The sequence below is a fragment of the Patella vulgata genome, chromosome 2, assembly GCF_932274485.2.
Source record: "Patella vulgata chromosome 2, xgPatVulg1.2, whole genome shotgun sequence".
Classification (NCBI taxonomy): Eukaryota; Metazoa; Mollusca; class Gastropoda; family Patellidae; genus Patella; species Patella vulgata.
The window spans coordinates 87,448,534-87,468,579 of record NC_065880.2 but is presented as its reverse complement, the minus strand read 5'-3'; the positions used below and the strand labels follow the sequence as shown (position 1 = coordinate 87,468,579).

Below are 20,046 nucleotides of genomic sequence, written 5' to 3'. Positions count from 1 at the left end.
GCTAGGCAGAAATTTCATTCGCTTAGTTCTCGGTTCATAGTGAATCAATTTGAATTGCCATTACGTTATCTAGATTTTAACTATTATACTAGTGAGAACTGCCAACTCGTTATCGAATCTCCCATAATGTATCTTTAAATAAATGTATTGTCACTTAAATAAAAAGGGCTCCTTGAATTTCTTCTGAATCTAATTTTTGCTTGTCGTTACTTGCTGCAATTCAAGGGGCACATTTTCAGAAGGCCAAAAAAGTCTATGTTTATTTTAAGATGAAATTTCATCCCCGATAGACTAATGAAAACGGACTAAAAAAGTACAACATCCTTCAATGAATATCCCCAAAGAAATGTGAAGTGGTATCGGGTGTTCTTGACAGGCTTTCAAATACATTTACTTGTACAATTATTTAGATTTATTATTTTATCTCTGCTAGTAGTCATTATAAAGTCATTATAAAGTCATTATAAAGAAAAGATTACTCAGTATTAGGCAATACTTGTATTCCATAGAATTATGATCTGTATATACTTGTACCAATACTTTATAATTATTATTTCAAATTATTTTGATTTTTTATTTCGAGCAGGGGGGGTTGGATGGCCGAATGGTTAGCATGTGCGCGCTGTATCATAAGTCTGTCATTGAGCCAACTGGCGTGGTTTCGAATCCCAGGTTGTACGTGACAAGGACTAGGGTCGCCTGTCCAACCTCGTGGGTTTTCTCCGGGTCCTCAGGTTTCCTCCGGGTCCTCCGGTTTCCTCCCACTGCTAAAAGACCCCTACGCGCAAGCGAATTATTGAAATAAAATTAAACCATATGTTAGTCCCGAAATGAGCTAGTTTGAGTCGAGTGGACGTTAAAGTGGAAATTGCAAATTTTTAAGTTATATTTTTAAAATGTATTAAAATAAAGCCTTAAAATAGATGGTATCCATAAACAGTCCTACCTTGTTAAAGAATAATCCTATTAATCCTATAATTCGCTATTGCCAGCTGAGAAATTGGCAAAAATATCATTTTTAACTTCAAATTCCAACGTTGGAAAATGGCTGCCCCATGTTGTCAATAGCAAAACAGAGGAGGTAATTGTGTTGTTATTTCCTGTGTCCTAGATTTTTAAGGGTGGGAAATAATGCCCATGATCGTATAATAGTGATTTGATAACCTAGTATTGAGCAAAAGACATAGAAATAATTATGTTTTGACTTTCTTAGAAAATTTGAAATTCTCGATTTAAACCCCATCTCTCTCTCTCTCTCTCTCTCTCTCTCTATATTTCGAGCAGTAATTGTATTCCATAGAATTATGACCTGTATATACATGTACCGGTATTTTATGATTGTTATTTCAAAATATATTTTCTCTTTATTAGACATCATCTTCAAGTTCGGATATGTCGATGGGTGAAGCATCTGGTTATAAAACGATGTCTAACAGTTCGATACCTGGTAGTTCCACCACCTTCAGCGATACGTCGTCTGTAGGCATCGGTTCGTCGGCTTCTGATTTCAGCTGTTCCTATTCTCAAGCTCTCTTGAAATCAGATACAGGTCAGTAGATTCTATTTTATTTTGATAACAGAGCTGGATAATGTATCATCATGTATTCCCTACCTACTTTCACTTTCGTTTCTCTTTAAAAGATACATTATGTATGATTTAGATCAAGAGATGACATTTCGTGCTATAATAGTTCAAAAATAGATAATGGAAAATAAAAATATTAAAAATTTCTGTCAAATTACTTTATTCTGAGCAAAGTTATGAATGTTTGAAGATTTAATCTAAATAATAGTCTTGATTTTCAAGTACCATTGCTATGATAATAAATAGTCTTGATTGTCCATTTTAAAATTGACTATGAGCTTTTGATGTAAATAAAGGTCTAAATAAAAATGCGTATAACATTTTTGGAAATAAAAAAGGGTCATGTAGGTTGTTACAGTTTTTATAGGACTTGTTAGTCAAGTTGTTGTATTTGTTGTTACAGGTTTTATAGGACTGGTTAATCAAGCTATGACGTGTTATCTGAACAGTTTATTACAGACCTTGTATATGACACCTGAATTCAGAAACGCTTTATACAGGTATGTTTGTTATCTTGTGTTGCTAGCCCCATACAGGTATGTTTGTTACCTTGTGTCGCTAGCACCATACAGATATGTTTGTTACCTTGTGTCGCTAGCACCATACAGGTATGTTTGTTACCTTGTGTCTCTAGCACCTTACAGGGATGTTTGTTACCTTGTGTCGCTAGCACCTTAAGAGGTATGTTTGTTACCTTAGGTCATTATCACCTTACAGTGTCCTATTCGGTGCCGCCCTCTTGTGAACAGTTTGTTTGTTACCACTGTCAAATGTTACAATCTCCCTTCTTCTGTTGTGTGGGGTGGTCAAGTGGTCTAACGTGCACTTTAGATCATAAGTTCTGTCATTGGATCTGGGAGTTGGGTTAATGGTTAATGCGTGCACGTTAGGTCACTAGGTCTGTCAAGTTGCGTGATTTAGATCCCAAGCATGTACGTGACAAGGAGTAGGGTCACCTGTCCAACCTCATGGGTTTTCTACGAGTCCTCCGGTTTCCTCTCAGTGTTAATGCCCCCCTATGTGCAAGCGAATTATGGAAATGAAATTGTACCATATGTTAGTCCTGAATGACATATTTTGTGTCTAGTGGACATTAAACCCCATTATTTGGCTTGTATTCAACACACACCCATGGAAATTAATGCTGAGGACAATTTTGCTATTTTCATCAAAATATATCTATGTTTATTTTAAGATGGGAATACGATGGAACAGAAGAAGATTCCGTTAAAAATATACCGTATCATCTACAGCGTCTTTTTCTACAATTACAGGTATGTTGAAAGCTTCCAAGTATTTATGTTTTTCGGAAAATATCAAACACCACTAAATTTATTCAGATGGATTATTATTATTTAACATTTCATTAAGAAATCAATTTAAAACAGGCCCATCAACTTGGTTCGCAGCATATAAAGATGACAGTTATTCATCGTATCTTTGTAAATACTGAATGGAAGTGAACAAATTTGGACTGATATTTTATATTATAGATCCATCCTTCACAATATTGTAGTTGTGAAAAAATAGCGTCTTTTATTTTCGCATGCCAAAAGCTCCCTGTAACAGACCGTTTCATTAGTTAATCCCTTACATCATCCAAAACGTGTCAATGATAACAACTCTTCCAGATCCCGGTGTAGTAAAGACAAGTAAAATGAAATTTTGAACTATAAAAGAACGAAACGAAATAGGATCTGTGTTTTAATCAGATTGGTAACCTATCCAACGAATCTTGAATATGATAGTCTGGTAAAACTTGTGACTATGATCGTATTCTACCTACATGCCCAAACCCACAGAGATATTGTAATTTGGCACAGAAATTAAAGTTTCATTGCTTCCTTTTAGTGCAATATTGAAGCCATTGCAAACAACACCGGAAAATCCTGATGAACTTTCCCGGCCAACACCAGTATTGAACCTGCGACCTCCGTGTTTACTCTGTTATTGTTTGTGAACATATTTGATGGGCCTGGTTTAAATCCGAGCTGGGAGATTATCTAGCGATGTTATTTAAATTTGGTCTGCTTACTATTAAATCGGGGGTCATGGTGGCTAAGTGGGTGAAAATGCTGGCTGGCTAGCCTGGAGTATATGCACCTTGCCTTTGATCTTGTTGTTGTCATGCATGATTTCTGATTTGTCCATAAATAAATAATTGGCCTACACATTTGTTGCTATACTTGCTTGAAAACGTTGAGGGAATACTCTTCGAAACGTTGCCTAAATAAATCAGTAATTGTTCTTCCATAAGTATGTGTTATAGCTCTGTAGAACTAATGATATCTACATTACTTAATCTTATGAATTGCTGAAAATTAATATTGGCTACATTATTATGGTAATTATATTTTGCCTGTTTTTTTCAGACATCCAAGAAACGTTCTGTAGAAACGACTGATCTGACTAAAAGTTTTGGTTGGGATAGTAGTGAAGGTAATTATGTTAAATAAGTTTAAAAATGCCTTTTGCAGATCATTTTGTTTAAGATACATTATGTCAGAGCTAAATCTGCCTATTGCAGGTCTTTCTTTAGGCCTGAAATGTTATATAAACTATTAATTAGACATTAATTAACTTACCAAGACCATAATTATCTCTCGATGCCATCGGATGCTCAAGATTTTAACACGATTAAATTAATGATTTAATTTAAAAATGGAGAAGTGAGACTAAGACTCGAACGACCAGTATGGTGATTGCGATCAGTGCACACATCTTTTGAATATGTGTCGTCATCTAATTTTGAACTATTATAGCGAGAACAGCCAGGTCTTTATCTAAATCTTACATAATGTATCTTTAATATAGATGTAATGGAAAAGATGGGTTGGCTGTATATTTGCAATTTCATATTTAGTCTGTCGTTGAATCAAGTTGGGGATTTTGAGCCCACATGTGTATGTGACCAGGAGTGGAGTCGCCTGCTTAACCTCGTGGGTTTTCTCTGGGTCATTTGGTTTTCTCTCACTGCTGAAGACCTTTATGCACAAAAATATTATTGAAATAAAATTCTACCGAATGACCTAATTTATGTTGAATGGATATTAATCACAATTTCCCTCTCCATTTCAGTCTGGCAGCAACACGATGTCCAGGAATTGTGCCGTGTAATGTTCGATGCCTTGGAACAAAAATGGAAGAATACAAAACAAGCAAATTTAATAAACCAGTTATATCAGGGAAAATTGAAAGATTATGTGAAATGTTTAGAGGTAGGTTTAATGAAATGTAAGAACAAATATGTAGGCATCTGTAATCGATCATTACACAGTTATCAAGACAACAACGGTCATTTTGAAAAGGGGAGCTGTGCAGCACAGGCCTATTGAGTCAACTGGCATGGTTTCGATTCCCTGGTTGTAAGTGACCCGGAGTAGGGTCGCCTGTCCAACCTTGTGGGTTTTCTCCGGGTCCTCCTGTTTCCTCCCACTGCTAATGACCGCTATGCGCAAGCAAATTCTTGAAATAAAATTGATCCATATGTTAGTCCCGAAATGACCTTGTTTGTGTCAAGTGGACATTAAACCCCATTTCTCTCCTATTGATGAGGCATTAAACCCTTTTCCTTTGCATTCTTTAGAAATAGAGTAGTTGGTCATGCAACCATAGAAACTAACAGAAACCATAGCAACTAATAAGTACTCATTAAATTAAACATCATTCCAGGCATAAGTCCAAAGAAAGTTACCACGTGAGTCTTTGAGTCTTCGAAGGTTAAATGGCATTGATATATAATATAATATTTTGTTTTTAGTGTGGATATGAAAGTGCTAGAACTGATGCGTATTTAGATATACCGCTAGTCGTACAACCATTTGGTTCAAACAAAGCTTATGGAAGCGTGGTATGTATGACTTCATTATAAAATATTTCTACATATAATAGTTTCCCCTCGTCAGTGGTGCAGGACAGAGAGCTTGAAAAGGACAGCTGTCTAGTCATTCGGATGATATAAAATACCGGTCCCATGTGCACATAAAAGATCCCCTGACACTTTGAATTTGATATAAGAGTAGTACCGCTGTCGGGTAAAATTTCCCTCACAGCACACTGTATGGCGCATGCCTGTCTTCATTAGCCCAGTCATTTCATTTCTAAATGTAATATATTTGGTTGGCATACATGTATGTCTCGTTTGACTAAAAAACACATATCAAAACATTTTCTAGATAGTGCTACATTTATTCGCAGAGTTATTGTTATTTACTATTTGTATGTTCGTAGGGCACATACGCTTTGTGAGTAAGGCATGGTCTCACTAACCAGGCCACAAGTTTACAAAACATTCTCAGACTTAGTTAAGAATTTACTCCAAATTGTTCGCCTTATTTTAACTAAGATATAGCTCTTGATAAAACTTTTGTTGTTTTAAGGTATCAAATATGTGCAAAGTTTTGTGTTTCTGCATCAAAGATATTTCTAATTAACAGTGATTGAAAGTCTGAGAATGCTTGTGAACTGGGGGGTTGGATGACGGAATGGTTAGCACGTGCGTGCTGTATCAAAAGGTCTGTCATTGAGTCAGCTGGCATGGTTTCAATTCCCCGGGTTATACGCGACAAGGAGTAGAGTCGCCTGTCCAACCTCGTGGGTTTTCTCCAGGTCCTCCGGTTTTCTCCCACTGCTAAAGACCCCTACGTGCAAGTGAATTATTGAAATAAAATTGAACCATGTGTTAGTCCCGAAGTGACCTAGTTTGTGTCGAGTGGACGTTAAACCCCATTTCTCTTTCTCTCCCTCTTGCTTTGTGAACTGTTGGTCTGGAGGTCCCAGTTTGAATCCCAGTGTTGGCCAAAAAGTCTCTCTGGATTTTCCAATATGGTTTCCCCATGTAAGTGGTGCGGAACAGAAAAATATACCATATATACCATTGGCAAAACGTTACTGTCAGGCCAAATTTTCCCTCAGACACACTGCATGGCAAATGACTGTCTTCATTAGCTGTCAAACCCTATTATGTTATTGTTTCGTTATTATTTACAGGAAGAAGCCATGAATGCGTTCGTACAACCAGAAACATTAGAAGATTCCAATCAATATTTCTGTGAAAGATGTAATAAAAAATGTAATGCTCACAAGGTAACCATTATTTTAAAAACAAAGTTTATTTCTTTATTGTTAAAGATATTATACATGTTATTGATCTCTGTGATCCTGTATGCACGTTGGCGTGCACGTTAAAGATCCCTGGACAGTTGGAATTTCATGAAGAGTAGTTGAAAACGGCTCTGAGTAAAATTTCTCTCCTAGCACATAAGGTTGCAGCGATAACCCGGGGATGCCGATTAATCGCGATTATTTTTTTAATTATGATATCGTATCGGCCCAAAATAGATAATCGCCATCCCCGGTATATCGGGAAATTTATTCAGTTATCACGATAAATCTAATAATCGCCAGATCACTGATTATCGAAAGAATAGAAGTTATTTTAAATAAACAAAATTCATCGATGGTATCAAAAGTATATATAAGCTGATATTTTCGTATTTAGACAATTACGCTTATTGGAAACACGGACAATCACACTGCCCAATACACCGACATATTAGAATCTGGTCAATGCTCAACACCCTGGATGTTTCAATTTTCTTTCTCATCATGCCATCATGGATCATTTTTATCGCGATTAAAGAGAACTATCATGATAAAATACATAATCGCAATACTACTATTTATCGCGATAATTCGAAAAGCTGTTATCGTGATTAATCGTGATAAAATAATTTGATATCGTTGCAACCTTACTAGCACATTACATTTTGTATATATGCCCGTCTTCATGATAACTCTAGTTAGAAGAAAGTGGGGGGGGGGGTCTAGTGGGTTAACAGTATAACACAGGCTCGTGAAATCACAAGATCTGTCATTGAGTCAAGTGCTGTGGTTTTGATTTCCAGCCAATCCAACCGCGTGGGTTTTCTCCAGGTCTTTCAGTTTCCTCCCGCTGCTAAAATTGAACCATATGTTAGTCCCTAAATGACTTAGTTTGTGTCAATTGGATGTTAAACCCTCAACTCTCTCTCTCTCTCTCTCTCTCTCTCTTCTCTCTCTCAAAGTTTATTTGTTTTGTTTTTTTTTGTATTTTTAGGGTTTAAAGTTTATAACGTTTCCGTATTTACTGACGATGCAGTTAAAAAGATTTGATTTTGATTATTCTACGATGCATCGTATCAAACTGAACAACAGGTGAGAACTATTATAATATTGTAGCCCAGGTCCACAATAATACAGAGATCCCATGTACACGCATACTAAACTTAGTGTGTCTGGCTACAGATACTGCCGCTTGAGTACAGACACTCAGCAAGTTGACTGATATTTTGAGTCCTAAATCGATGATTTTAGTTGAAAACACTACTTATAATTTGAGAATTTTGTTAAGTATTTATTCTGCTTCCATTTGAGAATATTGAAAAAATTTATTTAGTCTTTGTGTGTATAACAGATGTGGGGGGGTTGGGGTGGCCTAGTGGTCTAGAGTGCCGCGCTTCGACCTCTGGCTGGCCGGTCACCTCTGGCTTGCGGCTGTGGTTTCGAGCCCTGGTGTGAGCGTATGTGGCATGGACATAGGGGCGCCTTCTCAACCTCGTGGGTTTCCTCCGGGCACTCCGGTTTCCTCCCACTGCTAAAGACCTCTACGCGCAAGCGAATTATTGAAATAAAATTAAACCATATGTTAGTCCCGAAATGACCTAGTTGTGTCGAGTGGACGTTAAACCCCATTTCTCTCTCTCTCTCTATAACAGATGTGAAACGGAGTAGAACCACGTTATAAAACAGTATGCTAATTTTTGGATATGGCGGCCATTTAGAGCAGAGATCTATTCTCGAAGTATAAAGTAGATGGATCTCTGTGTACAGAATGCTGTACATGTACTTGCAATTAGAACAACCTTGCACGAGCAAAAAATCCTGCAAATCACACTGCATGGCTTAAACATATATTATGCAAGAGCTAAATCTGCCTATTGTAGGTCTTTCTCTAGGCCTCAAATGTTATCTAAACTATTAATTAGACATTAATTAACGTATCCAGACCATAATCAAATCTAGATGGCATCGCTAGCCTGCGATCTTAAGTGGATTGTGAGCCGATTTACTGCATAACTTTCCTTCTCGATTAAAAGATTAAATAGATAATCAAGACTATGCTGATTATCGTACTGACTTTAGTAATGATGACCGAGGCTAGGCAGAAATTTCATTCACTTAGTTTTCGGTTCATAGTGGATCAATTTGAATGAAATTTTCAGCAAATTGCCTTTACGTTATCTAGTTTTTAACTATTATAGTGAGAACTGCCAACTCGTTATCGAATCTCCCATAATGTATCTTTAATGTTTGTCTTCATTTGCCCTGTTGGTGCAAAAACATAAAAGCCGCATTTCATTCAACAATTCAGTAAAGAAATAAATATGTATGTGCAAATGCCCCTGTGGGTTATGACAACATTTCTGTCTTGTTGTGCCAGATTAGATCAAATTATATCCTATTTATTACAATTATCAAAACGTACCGGGTACATTAATGTGACAGCCAGTGGCTTTAAGAAAAAAAAGACAGACACTGACTGAATATGGAGCTATTAATGTTTTAGTCTAATTATAGTTTTCAATGATTTTGATCCTCTTTATGCAAGGTATTGGCTCGCTAGTCAGAAGCTCATGGTGTTAGCCAGGTAACCAGGGCCCTGTTTCTCGAAATTTTAACTAAAGATAAAATCCAATTTTGATTGGCTAAGCACTAAAATCAATCTAATATTATCCAATCAAATTACTAAAATTTGGGTTTTATCTTAGCTAAAATTTTGTGAAACAGGCCCCAGGAACTCATGGTGTTGGCCAGGTAACCAGGAGCTCATGGGATAGATCATGGTGTTGGCTGAGAAAGTATGCCAGCCTTTATTAGCCCAGTTGAAGCAGAATAGTCAGTGGTTCAGCCCGATTTTAATATCATGTTTTACTCTTCTTTACAGAATGACATTTCCTGATCTGTTGGACATCAACTCCTTTATTGAAGACAGTGATATCAAGAATAAAGAGATAGAAGAAGAGAATGGGGAGGAATTAGATAGAAAGAAGGATGAAACATCTAATGGTCCTGTTGATAGCAGTGATGAAGGTAACATATTTATCTATTTCATTTTTCTTCCAGAAATGTTGTTTGGATGGGACAAAAAAAACCTGAGGTCCCGCATGTAGTAGGCATGCAAGTTAAAGATCCCTTGACATTTGTTCGATCTGGATTTTCTGGCGTGGTTTCCCCCTTGTCAGTGGTTCAGAACGGAGGGCCTGACAAGGACAGCTGTCTAGTCCTTCGGATGAGACGGAAAACCGAGGTCCCGTGTATACATTGGAATGCACGTAAAAGATCCCTTGGCAGTTGGAATTTGATATAAAAGTAGGCAATATTGCCGCTGCCTGGGCAAAATTTCCCTCATAGCACACTGTATGGCGTATGCCTGTCTTAATTAGCCCTATATAGGAGCAGAACAGTAGGACGTTAAACCCCATTTCATTCCCTTGACATTTGGAATTCGATATAAGATAAGACTATAGCACCAATGCCAGGACAAAATTTCCATCATAGTACACTGTATGGCGTATCCCTGTCTTCATTGGCTAGGTTTTAGCAGATCCTTTCAGCCAGTTGAACATTGTGACGTTCGATGTTTATATATTTACAGGTACAGATGAAGGTGTTTGTTTATTTATTACAGGTACAGATGAAGGTATATGATTTTATATTACAGGTACAGATGAAGGTGTTTGTTTATATATTACAGGTATAAATGAAGGTATATGTTTATATATTACAGGTATAGATGAAGGTGTTTGTTTATATATTTACAGGTGTAGATGAAGGTATATGTTTATATATCACAGGTATAGATGAAGGTGTATGTTTTTATATTTACAGGTATAGATGAAGGTATTGAAGTAGAGAACAGTTTATCAGGGACTTCATCTAGCAGTGATTCATCTAGTGTAGGCAGTGAAGCTGCTGTATCTGATAAAAATACTACAGATACCCACAAAAAGGTAAATTACAATGTAAATTACAAAACACAAAAAGGTGTATCACAAAATACACACAAAAAGATGGATTACAAAATACACACAAAAAGGTGTATTACAAAATACATGCAAAAAGATGTATTACAAAATACATGCAAAAAGATGTATTACAAAATACACACAAAAATGTAAATTACAAAAAATGCACAAAAATGTAAATTACAAAATATATAAAAAAGGTTAAATTACAAACGAAAGACTCAAAAGGCTGAACTATAAAATACATGCAAAAAGGAATTTATAACATACACACACAAAGGTAAATTACTAAATACACATAAAAAGGTCAATTAATTACAAAATAAACACAAAAAGATACATTGCAAAATAAACACAAAAAGGTGAATTACAAAGTTCACTCATAAATAGGGGGGTTGGATGGCTGAATGGTTAGCGTGCGCGCGCTGTATCATAAAGTCTGTCATTGAGTCGACTGGCGTGGTTTCGAATCCCCGGTTGTACGTGGCAAGGAGTAGGGTCGCCTGTCCAACCTCGTGGGTTTTCTCCGAGTCCTCCGTTTTCCTCCCACTGCTAAAGACCCCTACGCGCAAGCGAATTATGTAAATAAAATTAAACCATATGTTAGTCCCGAAATGACCTAGTTTGTGTCGAGTAGATGTTAAACTCCATTTCTCTCTCTCTCGCTCATAAATAGGTAAATTACAAAATACACACAAAAAAGTGAATTACAAAATACATTCAAAAAGTCAATTTAAAAATACACAGATTCACATCAAAAGGTCAAATTAAACAAAAAATCCCGAACAAATATCAAATTAAGAAATCAGACGAATCTCATGAAAAGGTCAACTCAGGAAATTCAAATACATCACAAAACACACAAAATGGTAAATGAATAAACTAAAGGCAACTATTTGTTTATATTTTGTTTACAACCACCGTTTTTCCTTTCCGGACATGATTTGTTCATCTAATCCATGGATGGAAAATTCTTTGATGTATTGTAACTGTTTTGATTCAAATTATTGTGAGAAGAAAGATGCTGACGTGCCATGATGATATTGTTTTGTTGAGTTTTAATTTCTTTTTTTCAGGGTCCGTATCAGTATGATTTATTTTCTGTGATGATACATTCAGGAAGCGCGGCTGGCGGCCATTACTATGCATACATCAAGTATGTCGATCTTTTATATGTGATACTGAAATTAGTTTGCTAACCTGGTTGTCCCATGTTCAATCTTGGTTTGCCTTAGAAATTTCATTGTGATTTTCTGGCGTGGTTCCCCTTGTCAAGCATTCAGGGACAATGTTGAGTTGTTCTGTCAGTGGTGCAGAACAGAGGGCCTGGCAAGGGACAATGTATAGTCCTTCGAATGGGATGAAAAACCGAGGTTCTGTGTAGACATTGCCGTGCAAGTAAAAGAACCCTTGACAATCAGAATTTGATATAAGAATAGACCATAGTGCCGATGTCCGGAAAAAGTTCCTCCCATAGCACACTGTATGGCGTATACCGTTTTCATTAGCCCATAGGAGCAGAACAGTAGGACGTTAAACCCTATTTCATTTTCAATCTAGTTATTGGTAAACAAAGTTAATTAGTCAATACACCCAGCATACAACCGATTTATCAATAAAGACAGATTTTTGTTTCCGTAGTGATGGTTAACCATTATGTCTGTACACAACTGTTATAATAAAATTCAGAATTATTTTTCCTTGCTAAAACCTCTATCTTTGTTTGAACTTTAGAATTCCCCAAAACTATATAAATACCAATTTACACTGAATGTTACTAACTATATGAATTTTCCAATTGACAATAAGATGATATCAGATGTTAGCATACTTTATCTTGTGTACTGTACTCATCGTAATTATACATCTATATTAGTAATATGATAATGAATATATTATAACTTTTATTGATATCAACAGGTCATTATGATTATACATCTATAAGGAATATATAACTTTTATTGATATCAACAGGTCATTTGAAGATGGTCAGTGGTATAGTTTTAATGATCAACAAGTTTCTAGGGTAAGTCGAACCTTCACCCATATAATTTTAACCTTGTTTGTGGTTTTGAGTGTGATCAATTGTTCACCATGCAGTTTCATTTTTTTATCCAAAATGATAGCTACTCATGCTTTGTTGCAAATGCTTTTTTAGGTTCTTTTTTTTTAAAGATATGTTTGTTTCAGATAGTATCTGAATAGGGATTGGTGAACAGGTATAGTCTGTATTTGAGCATATTCTATCCAGAAACTTAAAAACATATTTATTTCAAATAATTGTTTTGAACTGGTGTGAATGTATTGAAGCACTATATGGATCGAACAATAATAATATTAAACCCCTCTCCCTGGTCAATAGGGGTGGGTGGATTATTGGGATGGATGGATGACCTAAATTCTGTAATTGATTTAAGTGGCAAGGTTTCGATCTGAAGCTGTACAATTGGGTTTTCTCCGGATCCTCTGATTTTTCTCCCCCACATCTACAGAAAATCCATATATGGACAAAGGATATTATTCAGATAAAATTGTACTAATGTTTTAATAAATGTATATTGAATATTTTGTAGATAACGTTTGATGATATTCGTAAAGTATATGGTGGTTCAAGCGTAACGAGAGGTTTTTATTCTTCAGCTTACGCAAGGTAATTATAAACAATTTATTATCTTCATCAACTTATTAAGCCCATCCCTCCCCCCCCCCCCCTAAAAAAAGTTTGTTTAAAACAAGGATATATTACCTTCTAATTTGTGCTTAAAAGCATCGACTTCTTCTCAGAAAAATATGCTAAGTCCGGTTTTCTACTTTTGTTTTGTAGTTCTACGAATGCTTACATGTTAATGTATCGACAGAGAGACAAGAAACGTAATTCAGGTCAGTTACACTCTTTATTCATCATAGTACGACGGAGTGCCTGGCAAGGGATAATGTAATATCATTCAGATGGGGCAAAAAAACCGAGGTATCGTGTATACATTAGTTTGCACGTTTAATATTTGAGTATGTGCTCATGTTCAAGTATCTAATATTAGAGATTTGTTCATATTTTTCTATGTGATGATATTAAGTATCTAATATTAGAGATTTGTTGATATTTTACCATGTGATGATATTCAAGTATCTAATATTAGAAATTTGTTGATATTTTAGCTTTTCTGTCACCTGAAGAATTCCCGTCCGTACTAAAAGATGAATTAAAACGACAACAAGTTAAAGAAGAAGCCGAGAGACGACAGAGAGAAATAGATAAATCTACCTGTAAGGTGAGTGGCTGACACGTGACATTGAGTAGGGCAGCCTGTCCAACCTGGTGGGTTTTCTATGGGTCCTCCAGTTTCCTCCCACTGCTAAATACAGTAAGAAAGGGATAATACAGTCATATATAGTAACAGAAAGGGGTAAATACAGTCATATATAGTAACAGTAAGGGATAAATACAGTCATATATAGATATAGAAAGTGATAAATACAGCCATATAAAGTAACAGTAAGGGATACATACAGCCATATATAGCAATAGAAAGTGATAAATACAGCCATATAAAGTAACAGTAAGGGATACATACAGCCATATATAGCAATAGAAAGGGATAAATACAGCCATATACAGTAATAGAGATGGATAGATACAGCCAAATATAGTAATAGAAAGGGATAGATACAGCCAAATATAGTAATAGAAAGGGATAAATACAGCCATATATAGTAATAGATAAATACAGCCATATATAGTAATAGATAAATACAGCCATATATAGAAATAGATAAATACAGCCATATATAGTAATAGATAAATACAGCCATATATAGAAATAGATAAATACAGCCATATATAGTAATAGATAAATACAGCCATATATAGAAATAGAAATGGATAAATAAGCCATATATAGTTATAGAAATGATTTTATTTTTCAGATTAAGTTATATTGTATGCATCCAGTTCAACTGAGAAAGATGGATGTTAGATTTGAAATACATAAAGATAAAACTTTACGAGAAGCAACCAAACAAGCTTACACAGTAATTATTATTGATATTTTAAGACAGCAGTCCTTGCATTGAACTAGAGTGATATTTTCTACTTTTATTCTTCTATAATGGAAAGCCTGCTTTCTTAAAATACTTTAGTTTAAACATACATTATGCAAGAGGTAAATCTGCCTATTGCAGGTCTTTCTTTAGACCTGAAATATTATCAATTTGACATTAACTTATCCAGATCATAATCATACTCTCAGTGCCATTTGATGATTTAATTTAAAAATGAGAAGCGAGGCTATGACTCGAATGAATAGTACGGCAATTACGATTAATGCACACACCTTGTCTAAACTACAACCATTGATAACTTCACTCAAAAGTAAAGTAATTTGAATGACATTTTCAATATATTCATTTTGCATTATCTATTTTTGAACTATTATAGCGAGAACGGCAAGCTCTTTATCTAAATCTTACATAATGTATCTTTAAATATGCTAAAAAAAAACCTACGTGCAAGCGAATTATTGAAATAAAATTGAAACACATGTTAATCCTGCAATGACCTAGTTTGTGTCGAGTGGACTTTAGTGCGTGGGCGGGAACAAGATAAAGAAAAAGATTATATTTATTTATAATATATATATTTATTTGTTGTAGCTATTTGACCTAGATACTGTATTACCATTAGACCAATGTCGACTGATTAAATACGATGAACATTCAGATTCTTTAGAGAAATCGTACGAAGGAGAAGAAGATACTGATATGGGGTCATTATTAGGGGGAGTTAAGTCTAGTTACACCTTTGATCTATTATTAGAAACACGAACAGCTGATTCACCATTCCAAGAATACAAACCAGGAGGTAGGTCACATTCCTCATTTATTTAAATCTCCAAGGATATGTAAAATTAAATGAAATTAAATGGGGTTTAACGTCCTACTGTTCTGCTCAGGGGGGGTTGGATGGCTGAATGGTTAGCGTGCGCACGCTGTATCATAAAGTCTGTCATTGAGTCGACTGGCGTGGTTTCGAATCCCCGGTTGTACGTGGCAAGGAGTAGGGTCGCCTGTCCAACCTCGTGGGTTTTCTCCGGGTCCTCCGGTTTCCTCCCACTGCTAAAGACCCCTACGCGCAAGCGAATTATGTAAATAAAATTAAACCATATGTTAGTCCCGAAATGACCTAGTTTGTGTCGAGTGGAAGTTAAACTCCATTTCTCTCTCTCTCTCTGTTCTGCTCAGACTGGGCTACTGAAGACGGGCATACACCATACAGTGTGCTATGAGGGAAATTTTGCCCGCACAGTGGCACTATGGCCTACTCTTATATCGAATTCCAACTGCCAAGGGATCTGTTATGTACATGCCAATGTATACACAGGACCTCCGGGTTTCATCCCATCCGATCCAACGACTACACATTGTCCATTGCCAGGCCCTTTGTCCTACATCACTGACAAGGGGGAAACAACACCAGAAAATCCTGATGAACTTTCTCAGCCAAAGTAGGGTTCGAACACGGGACCTCCAGATTAGCGAGCCAGCGCCTTACCCACTGAGCCATCGTGGCTCCCTGTACATGTAAAAGAACTGTAGAAAGTAAGAATTTGATAAGAGTAGCCCGTAGCGCAGCTGTCAGTCGTCTTCATTAGGGTGTGTGTCAAATAGGTTAACACATGCTCGTTGCATTGTAAGGTCTGTCATCAAGTCAAGTGCCATGATTTTGATTCCCCTCTTGTATGCAACAAAGTGTAGGGTCTCCATACTGGTAGGTTTTCTCCAGGTTCACTGGTTTCCTCCCACTGCTAATAAAACTGAACCATATGTTAATCACGAAATGACCTAGTTTGTGTAGATTGGACGTTAAACCCCATTTCTCTCTCTACGTAATAAATTGTATAACAGAATTCTATTATTTTGGTTTTTGTAAATTACCTTGTTTATGTTTGTAGGTGTAACTGTGAAGGTATACAATGTTGATATAGAAAGGGAGATAATTCATGCACCTGTTAGTATACGAGCCTACCATGTACAAACTATTCAAGAATTCAAACACCTTGTAGCTCAGGTAATAGTTGACATTAATTATTTACAACACTGTCAACCAAAGTCGGTGATTTATCCCCTGGTTGAATTGCCGAATGGTTAACACATGCGCCCTGGACCATGAGGTCTGTCATTGAGTCATGTGGCGTGGTTTTGAATCTCTGCCTGTACGTGACAAGTAGTAGGGTCACCTGTCCAACCTTGTGGGTTTTCTCCAGGTCCTCCGGTTTCCTCCTACTCGCAAGCGAATTATTGAAATAAAATTGAACCAGATGTTAGCCCCGAAATAACCTAGTTTGTGTTGACTGGACGTTAAACCCGATCTCTCTCTCGTTGATAACACATGGACAAAACATGGATGTATACCTCATCACTGGAGCATTAAGGGAGTAACAGTGGCTCAGTAAGCTGCTAGTTCATGTACCAGGTGGTCCTGGAATTTGTTGCCCCTTGTCAGTGGTACGGGACAGATTATTATGGTAGTTCAACCCTCCGTTGTCTTTGACAAAACATTCAGTGTCTATATCTGGTTCTTTTGATACTAATAGTTAGTGTAGTATGTCATATAGAAGTGGACTAGTGAAGCCGTGTATTTATGAACCCTGTGAACTAGTGACACACTGTTGGATTATCTTTATTCTGTTTATTTCAGAAATTACAAGTGAATGTTGATAATATTCGACTTGTGTTTGAAAGATTTCATAATGATCTACGACTACTAACAGTACCCAATAAAACACTGAAAGCTGAAGGTTTCTTTAAAAGTAATAAGGTAAACATCTAATCAATATTCTTATTCGCCCTGTATTTCCAACCCAAGTGGACATTAAGCCCCATCTCTCTCTCTCTCTCTCTCTCTCTCTCGCTCTCTCTTTTTCCAACCAGGCTAGCCCTTAATCACAACAGGTCCTTTAGGCAAACTTCTTAGGAAGCCTTTGTCTGAGTTATCACCCTTGGTGGAAGCACACGAATGAACGAACCATCTTCCTGTTTTCTTCTAATCTGTCTTGGACTTCACCAATATTGAAAAAGCTGATAGACACGACTTAATCGATGCTAAAATATACTAAAATCCCATCAAAGATTTTCATGAAGATTGTAGATAGACTGGTTTGCTTTCACCATTCCAAGTTAACAGGTTTTTAATTCATCATATCTTTGTAAGCACTGTACGGAATTGAACTTTACAATATTGTAGTTGCAAGGGATTTCTGAATCCCTCAAATCATCTTTAGGGGTTTGAAATGGGGAGAATCTTTAAAAAATATTTATCAGATAAAATGTTGACATTATTTTACAGGTATATAAAATGTTTGATAAAATGTTGAAATTATAGCTTAGAAATATTTTACAGGTTTACGTGGAATGTAGTGATAATAAAGATGAGAATGCAGAATGTTTTCTACGCAGCAAATTTTACCAGCTATTAGATCGCCATCAGAATACCATCAGAATATATGTCAGTTTACCAACAGAAGGTACAACAGTACTATCATTATTTTCTTCTCTATGTTGTTGTAGTTGTTTCCTGCTCATATGAGACCAACTAAATATGTCAAAAATAGACTTCCGACGTGGTTTCCCCTTGTCAGTGATGCAGGACGGAGGACCTGACAAGGACAGCTGTCTAGTCCTGCGGATGAGACGAAAAACTGAGGTCCCGTGTAAACATTGGAATGCACGTAAAAGATCCCTTGGCAGTTGGAATTCGATATAAGAGTAGACGATAGTGCCGCTGCCCAGGCAAAATTTCCCTCATAGCACACTGTATGGCGTATGCCCGTCTTCATTAGCCCAGTATAGGAGCAGAGCAGTAGGACGTTAAACCCCATTTCATTTCATTTCAAAAATAGACCAAATGGCAAAGTTTTGAAGTAAAAACCCTGGGCTCGAAATCTAAACTAAAGATAAAATCCAATTTTAGTAAATATTTATTTCAATTTTGATTGGCTAAGCACTAAAATCAATCTAATATTATCAAATCAAATTACTAAAATTTGGATTTTTATCTTAGTTAAGATTTCATGAAACGGGCCCCAGGTTTATATCATGGAGTAAACTAATCAGACAGGACCTTCTTCATCTTGATTATGACTTAGATTGTTTCCAATAATCCAGGGTTGGTTTTAGGAACATTTTAATAGCATATTTTGATGTATTTGTAAGGAAATCAACAATAACTGTCATTGGAAGTATTTTGAAATACTGATATCCAGGCAAAAAGAAACCAATTTTATTATATATATAATAATTGAGAATCATAATAACAACAAGCACCTGCCATTTGTTAACTAATGACAACGAAATAGAATTTCAATATCACTGATCATGTTTTATTTTCAGATGAAGTACATGAATATCTAAAAGATCTACGGGAAAATCATCTTCGGCATCAACAAATTCTACGCACGTTGTCGGAATCGGATGATATGAGCCCCGATGATATTACGCAGACTACTAGTGAACCAATAATGGAATTTGAAAACGATTATCTCAGGACATTATCTATTCATGGTAGTCATAGTGATCCGTCTGTTTATCATAGTTGTCGTGACAACACAGACTTAAGTCCGGCAGGATCTGACGCTCGTAGCACGAGTCCCGTAGGTGCGGGTTCCAGCAGCCAGGACATGAGTTCAAGCGCTGACTGTAGTCTTAGTTTAAATTCAAATCAAGGCAGCCAGTCGCTGTCTCCCGACGCTCCCAGCGATAAATGTGATGACCTTGACACTTGTGATATGGACAAATCAGACGATAACGGTGATAATTGTGATCTAGGTAGTCATGACGATGGCGTACAGCGATCGAGTGATAAAGATTCAAGGACGTATAAAAGCTGTTCTCCAGAAACGGTTGTCGAACATGCGGAAACAGAGAATTATCATTCTAGTGCTAGCTATATCTCTAGTGGTTCCATGGTAACACAAGAAACTCTTGTATCTAAAGACAATGAAAACTGGGATTTAGACACGATTCCCACATCATATACCTCGAGTTCTAATAGCCAATCAGAAACAAGCTTTCAAGACGAACCTTTAGAAGAAGTTAAATATTATTTCTACGCGTCGTTTGACGAGTACCAACCAGACAAGTGGAGAAGTAAGTTAATATTTATATATCATTTAAACATACTTGTACGTGACAAGGAGTAGGGTCACCTGTCCAACCTCGTGGGTTTTCACCGGGTCCTCCGATTTCCTCCCACTGCTAAAGACCCCAACGCGCAAGCGAATTATTGAAATAAAATTGAACCATATGTTAGTCCCGAAATGACCGGGTTTGTGTCGAGTGGACATTAAACCCCATTTCTCTCTCTCATTTAAACATACAAGAGCTAAATCTGCCTATTGCAGG

The 20,046-nt window shown here is 36.5% G+C and overlaps 1 protein-coding gene across 2 annotated transcripts in view; it reads left to right on the top strand.

Annotated features, from left to right (window-relative positions):
• LOC126811514 (ubiquitin carboxyl-terminal hydrolase 47) overlaps positions 1 to 20,046 on the top strand; it is a 42,057-nt gene that overhangs the window by 4,076 nt on the left and 17,935 nt on the right. For both annotated transcript variants that reach the window (XM_050537186.2, XM_050537187.2), the window contains exons 4-24: positions 1,372 to 1,549; positions 1,989 to 2,085; positions 2,781 to 2,859; positions 3,958 to 4,024; positions 4,664 to 4,803; positions 5,346 to 5,435; positions 6,575 to 6,670; positions 7,683 to 7,780; positions 9,570 to 9,715; positions 10,514 to 10,635; positions 11,727 to 11,806; positions 12,625 to 12,676; positions 13,224 to 13,300; positions 13,475 to 13,530; positions 13,807 to 13,919; positions 14,575 to 14,679; positions 15,301 to 15,508; positions 16,599 to 16,714; positions 17,345 to 17,464; positions 18,047 to 18,170; positions 19,036 to 19,791. In XM_050537186.2, coding sequence (XP_050393143.1) covers positions 1,372 to 1,549; positions 1,989 to 2,085; positions 2,781 to 2,859; positions 3,958 to 4,024; positions 4,664 to 4,803; positions 5,346 to 5,435; positions 6,575 to 6,670; positions 7,683 to 7,780; positions 9,570 to 9,715; positions 10,514 to 10,635; positions 11,727 to 11,806; positions 12,625 to 12,676; positions 13,224 to 13,300; positions 13,475 to 13,530; positions 13,807 to 13,919; positions 14,575 to 14,679; positions 15,301 to 15,508; positions 16,599 to 16,714; positions 17,345 to 17,464; positions 18,047 to 18,170; positions 19,036 to 19,791 — 2,920 coding nt within the window. The remainder of the gene's footprint in view (positions 1 to 1,371; positions 1,550 to 1,988; positions 2,086 to 2,780; positions 2,860 to 3,957; positions 4,025 to 4,663; positions 4,804 to 5,345; positions 5,436 to 6,574; positions 6,671 to 7,682; positions 7,781 to 9,569; positions 9,716 to 10,513; positions 10,636 to 11,726; positions 11,807 to 12,624; positions 12,677 to 13,223; positions 13,301 to 13,474; positions 13,531 to 13,806; positions 13,920 to 14,574; positions 14,680 to 15,300; positions 15,509 to 16,598; positions 16,715 to 17,344; positions 17,465 to 18,046; positions 18,171 to 19,035; positions 19,792 to 20,046) is intronic.